At 40.0% G+C, this 10,904-nt stretch overlaps 1 protein-coding gene and 1 pseudogene across 1 annotated transcript; both read right to left on the bottom strand.

The window, feature by feature from the left end:
- Positions 1-4,205: 4,205 nt before the first annotated feature.
- LOC149110038 (uncharacterized) lies at positions 4,206-6,941 on the bottom strand (annotated as a pseudogene).
- Positions 6,942-7,788: 847 nt separating this feature from the next.
- LOC149110037 (uncharacterized) lies at positions 7,789-9,904 on the bottom strand. The gene is made up of 2 exons (XM_089291526.1): positions 9,131-9,904; positions 7,789-7,974 (listed from the first exon to the last, which is right to left on the bottom strand). Exons 1-2 carry the CDS (start codon positions 9,902-9,904, stop codon positions 7,789-7,791), a joined length of 960 nt encoding a protein of 319 aa, XP_089147652.1.
- Positions 9,905-10,904: the final 1,000 nt, after the last annotated feature.

Here is a 10,904-nt window from a genome sequence, read left to right as displayed (position 1 = left end):
GAAATATTTACATGAGCAAAATGGCCTCTATTTGAAAGCAAGAATTATTCTCAAGAGTATCGGCACATGGTCAGCAACAAACCGCCCAAGTCAAAAAGGTCGATATCTAAAGTAAGTCAGTTAACAGGAAATCAACCATTCGGTTGTTGTTAGGCTTAGGCCGAAACGGAAATGGAGAAAGTTTATTTATCATTTGATGGGTCTTTTAAAAGTCTGTTGATAAATTGTATAGTTCGAGCTCGCGATCCATTCTCAGTAAACGGGCCCACCAAATTTTAGAATCAATTTTCAAAATCTTTCCCTAAAATGAAATTGCCCGCCAAACACGGAGAAAAAAGATTGTTACTTAACAACATTTTTTCTTGTTCAAGTTATAGGTCAGTTACAGATACAAGTTTAGGTAGATAAATTCAAGTTTCTCACGGCTTGTGTAAATACGCTTAGCTATAAGACAGTGAGCTGCCAAACCCGAGACTTGAGGTGTCACAGTCTGTGACAGCTCGCTGCTTGTTTGCAGATATTACACATATAAAAATACAAATATTATACAGCAAAACCCTCGTGTAAGAGCCTACATTTTATGAAGTCTGGCAAAGTAGGTTCTTGTATTTTGAGGTAGTTAGTGGCAATTTAGGCTAAGCGGGATAACTTTACGAAATAAATTACATTGAAAAACTACAAAATAGAGCAGCCCGTGTTTTGACCTACTCAAACTAGTAGATGCTGGTCACCTGTTCAAACTTCTCGGGTGGAGAAATCTAACAAGCCAGCCGCAAATTCAGAACGCTACGATGGTCTATAAGTCTCTGCTCGGGTTGGCTTCGGAATGTCTAAGTTCTAAATTCGAGAGGCGAGAAACCACATATAATCCGAGGGACTCTGACAATAAGCTAAATGCTCCATTGCCGCGCACAAACTATTTAACAATTAGACCCGTAGCCCGCAAGGGCTACGGGTTAGTAGCCCATGAGGCGAAGCCGAATGGGCTATTGACCCGTGGCCCTTGAGGGCGAAGGGTCTAATTGTTTTAGTATCACCCAACTAGTCGGACAGAAAAGGTAATAATAAAGTTAGCAAATGCAAGTTGAAGGAATATTTATTTGGGAATAAAACGAAAGAAAGCGTCACGCTCGATGGCGCCAATTTCGCTACTCGATAACTATTAGTAATAGTCCCCTAGTAGCGTAGCCAATCAAAATGCAGGATTTGCATTAGTCCACTAGTTGGGTGATACTAATATAAAAATAGCTTTAGCTATAGTGGCGCCATTCTTTGGAACAGTCTTCCTTGTGACTTAAGGGAAGTGGATTATGATAAACCTAACACAACTGAATACAGAATGTATATTTAGTGTTGCCTCTATAACAAGAGTTCAGAATTTCATTGTAACCCGCATGTAAAAACCTGCCTTATCTTACTTTTTGGGGTGTCAAATTGGCAAATTTCTGCCAGCAGGTTCTCAAACCACTAGGTTTTTACAAGCGGGTTTTTACTGCATAGCTAAATTAACATCATATCAGTGTGAAAATTTTATGAATAATTGCTGTCGTGAAAAGTAATAACGTCGTGACTTGCAATAACTGTTGTGAATTTTAACCTGACGTGTCGCGTATTGTAACAACTCACCTATTGTAAATGGCTATAACACGTTGTCGTAATTTGTAATAATCCGAGCTTTCGTAAGCTGTAATAACCCATTGTCGTGTTTTGTAAAAAAGTCTTTTAAATGACAAAGAGTAGTTATCCAAATGTTGCATTTATCCTTAACTGGGAAAAATAGTATGTTATTTTTCAAGCTGTAGTTGTTGGGCGAAATTCACTCCTTCACGGCACCCTCACCTTCTGTAAAACATTTCGTACATCTGCTGACCAGTGTATAAGGTTCCGCACGCTAGCTTGCGCTCTGAGCCGTCCTGAAGATTAGGGTGTTCGAGATGGTTTCGAGGCACCGGTGAAATGATTCCCTCTGCGAGTGTTGGCAATGTTTCTCATTTGTTCTTTGCTTTTCTGAGGCAAGTACCCAATATCAGACCACAGAAATAATCCACATGAAAAAATCTACAGACAGACGTCTCAACAGAGCGTTCTCCTGAAGGTGTCAGCTTAGATATACAGGTTAGTCTCTACACTGACTGTACTCGAGTTCCGAAAAAGAAGAGATTAATAATGAGTATAATAGTGACCGCCTTAATCACGAGACGTTTTAGAGGCCACAAAGGGGTGTTAAGGCCGTTGTTGTACTTTGTGCTGTGTGTGGGTTACCACCAAGACGAAAAGGACTTAAACAAATGCTCATGCCCCAATCTTCAAAAAGGCCCAATTCGCAAGGTAGTCCGTCTCAAGTTATTCTTATGGTATGCAGAACTCCGATGAATATTGTTAATTGCCATTCGCGTTGCATTGAAGTTTTCGCGGAGGATGAAAGTGCTTGGAAAGGCGACATCGGGCTGTGTGCATGTGTGTCAGGATCAGTTATTTCTAGACCCGTCTGGGGTTTCTGAGGGCAGCAGTGGGTATTTAGACACCCATATCTTAGCGAGTTTGTGAAATAGCTTGGTAAATTAAGAGATGATGCTGGCTTCTTCTCCGATTTCAAATTACGACCCTTTCAATGTACCCGTTTTTGCTTCGAATGGCAAATTTGAGCACGCACAGTGTGATAGAATGACCATAACTAGGAACTAACCACTCAAACTAGCAGATTTGCCTAGAAAAAATATCAAACGAACCAGCCAGAAGTCACGGCATGTCAGTTTTCTTTCGCACATTGCTCACGCGATGATTCAGTAAGACACCACCCATCACACGTTTATTTCAACCTAATTTTTACGCTTGCCTTAAAAATTGTACAAGATATGTACAAATCCATTGTTGCCAATATATCTTGTGAATAAATAATAAATGATATAAATTCAGCTCCTTTCGAAAATTTTACTTTCTACGTGATGCAACTGATACCTTCGCGTCCGCTAAAGGTGATGTAAAGAAATTAGATCATTTTCCTAAAACTGACGAGTTTGTTGAAGATTTTATCTAGACTAAGGAAACCAGGAATTGCCACTCAAAAATATAAAAAAATCAAATAGGCGAGTTTAAATTTACGCAGATCAGCCGCAATAGTGTCGATAGATGGGGGGATTTGGGGAGTTTACTCTAGTATAGGGTAGCAAAATTCAGCTGAACTAGCTCTGGTGTAGGCTAAGGGTTCCAGGGTCCCAGCGGCACATCCCCACCCAGAAATTCCCAAAGTACCCCCCGGGCTTCCCCTCGAAACTGTCGAGAAACTTAGCCTTAAAACTAGTCAAAACCTTGCAATTTCCGACAAATAAGTTTTGCTCATGGGCAAGCTAAGAAGAACTACTAATACAGTGGTAACTACAGTACTATTCTGATGGCCAACTCAAATACTCTTACTCATTGACTCCCTTGCCGCCCGTAACCGGCCGTGACGAGCGTTGGCCTTTGTTCCACTTCTGGCGTCGTCACCTTTGACCAAAATTGGTATCATCTGTACTCAAGTTCTGCAGGAGGAAAAGATCTTTCCAATGAAATATACACGAAAATGCTTAGAAATGCAAGTGAAAAACTCGCAGCAAAATTTTCTGCGACTACGCTGAGCTGACTCCATGGTTAAAATTGCCGACGACCGTTTCTCACAAATGTTTCAACTGGAAACAATTAAGCCCAGTTGAAGGTCAATCACCGCAGCAAAAAGATGAGAAAAGGAGGAAAACGGAAGGCGAAAAAAAAAAATCAAAAAAACGAAACCCTAAAGACGTAGGTCACTTTCTCGTCCAAATCGTCCTCCCTGCCGCTAGATGGATTTGTGTTTGGTGGTACCACAGGGCGCTTTTTATTCAACCAAATGACAAATGGTCTGGAAATTACCTTGGAAAGTTTTCGGATGATCCGAAAATGAATCAATTTCCAAAACTTCCCCAGAATCCAAGAGGAAAATGAAATCAAATGGAAATTCCCGGAGAGACATTTTCTACATATATACCGCCATTAAGGGTCTTTTTACCAATATTTTTAACATTTACTTGTAGACATTTTCTACAACCTAGGTATCCTCTCGAGGTCACCCTTTTTTCTGAGAATTCTGGGAAATGCTGTTCCATTCTGAAGTGGAAATTTTCCAATAGAAAGCCATTCCAAACTTAAGTCCTCAATGCATTGTAAATACTGGCCAACTGGTCAGCCTCGCAACTTAACTGTAGATTTGATACGCAACAAGTTTCTGTTCAATTTACAATCATATTTCTTTGCTTATTTCAGTGTCCTCAATAAATACGACAGTGCTAAACACTTTTGGTTCGACCCTAGCTAAGCAACCAGTACCACAATTCATGTGGTACACGAACGCACGGATTTGTAGGGGTATCGAATGATCTTTGCGAGCATTTGCGAGCATGCGGGCAGTGCGATAGATTTGCGAGCACGAGCAGTGATCAAATTTGTCTTGCGAGCAGCGAGCACTTCAGAAAATGCAGATGGCGAGCAACGAGAACTTCGTAAATTTTCCGCTAGCTGGAATCTCTCTTTTATTGAAAGGAAACGTTGTTTTGCCTCCAAAACAGGACACATTAAGATCTTATCGCGGTTCAACCGATCCCAGCAGTTTACAGACAATTATTATGTAATTATGCATTGTTTTACGCCACGTAGCTTCACGTGAGTCAGTGGCTTTCTAACCCGACGTTGTGAACACACCACGAGAAGAAATTATAAGCTAGTAGATCCCAACTCTTACCTAAGGATTCACGTTAATTTCCAACGATCGAGCACATTTTAGCGAGAATGCGAGCGTCCTAGCAGTTGCAAACATTTTGCGAGAACGAGCAAGCGAGCACTCATCTAATTTTTGGGAGCAATTCGAGCAAAGGCGAAATTTTGCGAGTAATTTTAAATTAAATGAGACCAATCAATACCCCTATATGTGTGTTGGCATTAATCCTTTTTTGCGTGTTTTATGTGGCCCTCGACTGTTTCAGTTCTCGCTCCAAAAACAGATCTCGGCCAATATCATATCTAGCTTTCTTACAACCTGACGCTTGGTCAATAACTCATGATAAATTTCCACCTATGAATATCCTTATCAAAGAGAATTACAGTAGAAACTCCCTATCTCGAACTCCCTGCATATCGAACTACTTTTCGTTTCACGAACGCATGTTTAACAGATTTTTAAAGCACAAGCAACATACTCGGCTCAGTAAAAATACATGCTGATAATTAATAGCGCCTTTTCAGTGTTCAGAAACTTTCCGAGAGGTGTTACTTAGCAGCACGTTACTGCTTTAAGATATGTTGCTGATTATTATGTTTATGCGCTAAGTGAAAACCAGCGCACGGTTAAGAGATCGAGTTAGCTGGTTCGACTGTATCATTATAAATGGCTGGCTTTCTGTTTAACTTATTTTGTAAACTAGAGTTGGTTCAACTTTTCTAAACTCAACAATGTATAATTTCCTCAAATACATTTTTGACATTCTACAGTATGCGAACAAATTGATATTGCAACACGTTCTAACATCAAATTAACATCATCCCGATATTTTTGAAGGAACAAAACAATACGAAGAAAGTCAATTCAGTCCTACTCTAAATGTATGCAGTTTTCAATCCGTTTTCGTCGCGCTTGCTTGATTCAATCAAGTCAGTGAACGTTACTGGTAGAACGATTCCAACAACAAACCTGGTGATGACTGAATAAAGAGCATCCTTCAGAGCCTCGTTTTCGGCTGAACAAAGTGACCAGCTTAAGATTACTATTAAACACACAAGTAATAAGAAAATGATAAGCACTGGTCTGCGGTATTCTTGGAGAACTTTCCACAGCAAAGAACATGTTTCCATCGACGCTTCCTCCGTGTCATCCTCGACTTGTCCGTGAATAAAATTCTTCGCATCCCAAGCGAACAGGAAAAGAGTAAACGCTACGCTTACAACAAACAGAACCGGCAATGCGGCCATTTGAAAAATATGCATGTCTTGGGAAAAATAGCTGTTCCACCAAATGATCGCAGAGCCAATCAAACCCAGAGTCGACGCTGCTGAAATCTTGAGTTTAGAGCATAACTCGGAGGTTCCATGCGATGTAGGTTGGTCTGACTCAATATAAATGATAAAAATCGCTATTAAGTTGTAGCCCTGGAAAAACAGACAGAGCTCTGAAGACATTGCAGGATTCTCTGGGTTGAGTTTCCAATCCTTTCCACGACTCTACAGCATTCGCCACGAGAATGGTAACTTGGCAAGCACACTGGCAAATTGCTAATGCTCTGCATTTTTGAAGAAACGTGTACTTTGTTTTGTCCTTGAAGCAGCTCCGTAACATTCGCATGTTGAAGATGATTCCTGCCAAATCAAGGGCTGCCATCAACAGTGTATATATCAAACTCATGGTGGAAAACAAAACTCGTGTCGTGACCGACGTAGAATCCGCGCTTCTGACCAAGTGCTCAGCTAGACTCGAAACAAATAAATTTTTCAAACAATGGAATTAATTCAAAATAAAAGGTTGCCATGCCATCATACGCCTAATTAAGCATAATTGAGGCGCAAGAATTTGTTTTGATCATTATTTAGCGACGGAAGTAACGAACATTTCATCAAAACAATCAGTTCAAATAGCGTTTTTGCCAAAAAAATGTATCATCCAGAAAAGAGGTCAGACAAATCCACTTTTTAGAGGTACTTGAGATATTGTACCAATTAGAAATTTTACGATATTGTGCAACGGCCCCTTAGGCACTCAGCTGCATCAGGTAATTTCTCGTGATGTGATATCAGGCGACTCGGACTCCATTGATGAAAGTGACAGCGCGGAACCATTAAAATCATGCAAATTACTTATCAGGTTTTTCAAATTACATGCGAACCTCCACAACGGCCACCAGTCGGCAACGGCCTCTGTTTTAGTCCCGACGGACAGTCCATACAGTCGAAAGTGACGTCAATAATTTTAATCTGGTGTGCTTGCTATTGTAAAAGGTCCAACCTCGTACCCAGAGTCCTCGTTCCCTTTGATCAGTAGTCTGGAAACGAGCTATATCCAACAAAAAGGTCCGAATTTTGAAGTCCGAAAATAGCGCCCTTCCGAGTCACCAAACTTGATCCATACCGGGCAACGTTCGACTGTTTCTGTTTTTATTCCTGTGTATTTTTTTTTATTTTATTGCGAATATATATGCTACAATGAGCATTTTTTAAAATAAAAATGTTAAACTCTTCCCTCGAAAAATAGGTGCCATGGTGCCATATTACACCCCTACCTGCCCGCCATAACGGTCACCTCTCTTCAACGGCCACTTTCCTCCGTCCCCAAGGTGGCCGTTGTGAGGAGGTTCGACTGTATCGTGCTGGTCCCTGTGTGGAGGGGGTGGCTCCCATGTGAACATTTAATTTCAATCTCTAAAGGAGAACAATCTGGCCGCGGGTAGAGCTTTATTTGATACCACTCGTTTTTGTATATTATTTCTTTGAGTAAGTTCTTGATGATACTTTCATCGTTACATTGTGTAACAGCGACCTTTCGACTGAGCACACGTAAAACCAAAATCCGTGATTTACAGCCCTAATTGAGACGATGTACGTATGGGAGTCTTCCTTCCCCCCCCCCACCCCCCCCCCCGGGGGAAGGAGATACGATCAGACGTCATCGTCTATAAGTCCCCAGGTGTCACCAGGACTTTGCCGCCCACTTCGGTGGACAGCTTCTGCGCCTTCTCCCAACTCTTCCATCCCAACACTTCTCCTACTCATTGAAGCCAGTTCAATGCATCCTCAAAACATGGCTAATATATTCATTGCCTCTTCTTTACTTCCTTGCTGACTGAGGGAACTCCAGACCTCCCGTATAGCCCTTCCTTTGTGAAACACTCTGGCCACATCACTTCCAAGATCCATATCTGACACCTGTTCTGAAATATGTCCAACATCGTTTTCTCCTTCTCGTTTATTTCCTAGAATCTACAAAAAATTTCAAACGGTTATTTTCGGACACTTCTTATAGCCTGATTTCGGACAAGTTTCAGAATAAAAATTTCGGGCACATTGCTGGACTAAACTTACGCCTATACAAAACACGAATTAGACTGAAACAACATCTGTGATAATGATAGTCTTACTGCACCCTCAAGGTTTTTCAGATACATGCACCGACGAGAAAATAACACGTACAAACAACAAGCCATTAAGTACCTCAAGCAGTGCCTCAACTGGAGTTCCCTTCTTTAAGGAAACTAAGAGCTTTGAGCTACGCAAAAGTTCTATGCTATACTAGTATGTTCATAGTTGTTCCTCTGATAGCTAGTTAATTGTTCTTTGTAATTTTACATCACGCCATCTTGTGCAATAGGAAATTCTATTAAAATAGATAATTAAAACCCAGCTAAAACTCACCTTTTCCGTCATGCGTATTTATCATAGTTGTTTTTATCATTGTAAGTTTACTTTTAGTTGTAATTTAAGCTTTTTAAAATCATTGTAAGTTTACTTTTAATTGTAATTTTAGCTTTTTAGCCTTTTTATTCTGTTTTTAATCTTGTCATACGCCTCTGAACATTTTATGAAATTTGGGCATTATAAATGTTATTATTATTGTTGTTATTATTATTATTATTATTATTATTATTATTATTATTATTATTATTAAACACCATGCCACAACATGATGTTAAATTTGTTTTCTTTTCAAGAAGCATTGTAATATTTTCTATTCAACAATTTGATTATGAGCTCGAGATTTCTCGCCCTCGTCAATTATTACGCATAAAAATCGAGAGCGAATAATCTAATTGTTTTAGTATAAATCTAGTAGGCGTTCAAAACGTGATCTAAATCCTCTTTAGAGACACCTCGAAAACGCAAAGAAGCGGCCGTCATTTTCGTTAACAGGCAGACACTGCTACGCTACTCACTATCTACAACAGAATAGATAGTGAGTGGTGTAGCCAATCAGAGAACGGAGTTCGTGATAGAACGCTAAGTAAATTTATACTAATTAATATTTTCAGCAGATTTCTAAAGAACAGTCTTAGCCAATCTCAGGAACTATACTACTTCTACACAGAAACCGAGCTTATGTGACCTCCATTTGAAGGCTCTCTTCTAATTAAACAACTACCTTTTCTTGTAATTCTTTTTCGTTTTCATAGCTCGAGTCAATCAAATCACTGAAGGTTACAGGTAAAACGATTCCAAAGACAAACCTCGAGATAAATGAATAAATAACCTCCTTAAAGACCTCGGTTAGTGAGCAGCTTAAAATGACTAAACACATTAGTAATAAAGTTATAAAGGATGCAAGTTTCTTATTTTGTATGAAAACTTCGCGCAGCAAAGAAAATTTGTTCGTCGAAGCTTCTGCAATAGTGTCCTCGAGTTCGACTTGATTGTTCCACGCGTCGGCGGCAAACACGAGAACAACAAACGCTGCAGTCACGATAAACATAATCATAACGATAATTATGAGCGCTATATAGTGAGAATACATCTCCTGTGAAAAACAAGTGTACCACCAAATCATAGCGGAACCAATGAATCCCAGAGACAATGCTGCTGAAACCTTGAGTTTAGAAAACAACCCGCGAGTTCCACACGAAGTAGGTTGGTCAAAATAAGTCATCAAAATCGCCACCAAGTTGCAGCCCTGGAAAAACAGCGTAGAATTTAACAGAATTCTGAAAACATTGCAGGATTCTCTGGGTTGAGTTTCCAATCCTTTGCACGATTCTATAGCATCTACCACGAGAATGGTAACTTGGCAAACACACTGACAAACGGTTAATGTTCTGCATTTTTGAAGAAACGTGTTCTTCGTTTTGTCTTTGAAGCAGCTTCGCAGCATTCGCAAGTTAAATAGGAACCCTGCCATCAAAAGCACAAATATCCCACTCATGATAAAAGATAGGGTTGATTTAAATATTTTTTCGTTGTAACGAGACCGTTAGCAAAGCTTGGTGTATCTTACTCTTTGCGCTTTTGATGGTTTTGTGTGTGAGAAAACCCCACCTGTTCAGCTGGTGCAACTCGCCCAGTTTCTGTTTGATGTATAAATTGACTTCAACTGAATAGAAACTTCAGAAACAGAAGTTTATTTACGTGCACAAAGACAAGAGACGATGACAAAGACAACACATAGAGACTATACTAAAATAAAACACATGTAGTTGCGCGTTAATAGTTGAAAAGGAGAATGTCATTAAAAATTGAATGCTGGCTTAAAATTGTAAAGAACTTGTTAATTAGCTCTTATTGGCGCTTCCACTTTTTTTAGCGGGGGGTTGGTAAGTGGATAGAGTAGCTGTAAAGTGACCGAGACAGGTTTGGGTGCGTTTGTTTGAGATCCGGGTCAGGATCAGTGATCCAAGATCACTCGGATCATGGTACATCAAAGGAACCGATGGTCATGGATTTATCGGTTTCTTTGATGCACCATGATCTGAGTGATCTTGGATCACTGAACCTGATTCAGATCATCCCAAAGAAACGCACCGTAGGTGTCAAACAGATGATAATTACAATATTTTTAGCTTACATACTCAAAGCCTGCTCAAAGACGCCTTGCAAACAATTTTTTTCTGGAGCCTTACGTAATAAGAAAGTCTCGCAAATCTATGAGAAGAGACTGGACAACTGAATAGTCAGCAATAAATAAGTTCAGTGGAAATATGCTTCATCAGTGACCGGATTTAGACGCTATACCTTTCTCGCATGGGCAAAGTTTAGTCTAGTTCGTCATGAAGTGTTTTGTGTCTCAGTTCAGCCTACATCTTACTACTTGCTTCGTAGGTCACGTGTTATTCACAGAAAATACTTGGGGCTCTTTCCCCGAACTCGACCAATATTTCATAATCCGTATTGTTTTTTCTCCGTTTGGGAATTATACCCACGGGGGC

The sequence above is a fragment of the Orbicella faveolata genome, unplaced genomic scaffold (assembly GCF_042242905.1).
Source record: "Orbicella faveolata isolate gen_17 unplaced genomic scaffold, um_ofav_v1 contig_24, whole genome shotgun sequence".
Taxonomy (NCBI): Eukaryota; Metazoa; Cnidaria; class Anthozoa; order Scleractinia; family Merulinidae; genus Orbicella; species Orbicella faveolata.
Note: the sequence above shows the minus strand (reverse complement) of the source record. Positions and strands in the feature narration are given on the sequence as shown.

What these genes read in the sequence shown, in the direction of transcription:
- LOC149110037 (XM_089291526.1), bottom strand. Translation starts at nt 9,904, where the DNA reads ATGAGTGGGATATTTGTGCTTTTGATGGCAGGGTTCCTATTTAACTTG. An exon ending in AAAAAGAATTACAAGAAAAG is followed by an intron (nt 7,975 to 9,130) that starts GTAGTTGTTTAA and finishes AATTTTTTGTAG; the next exon opens with ATTCTAGGAAATAAACGAGA.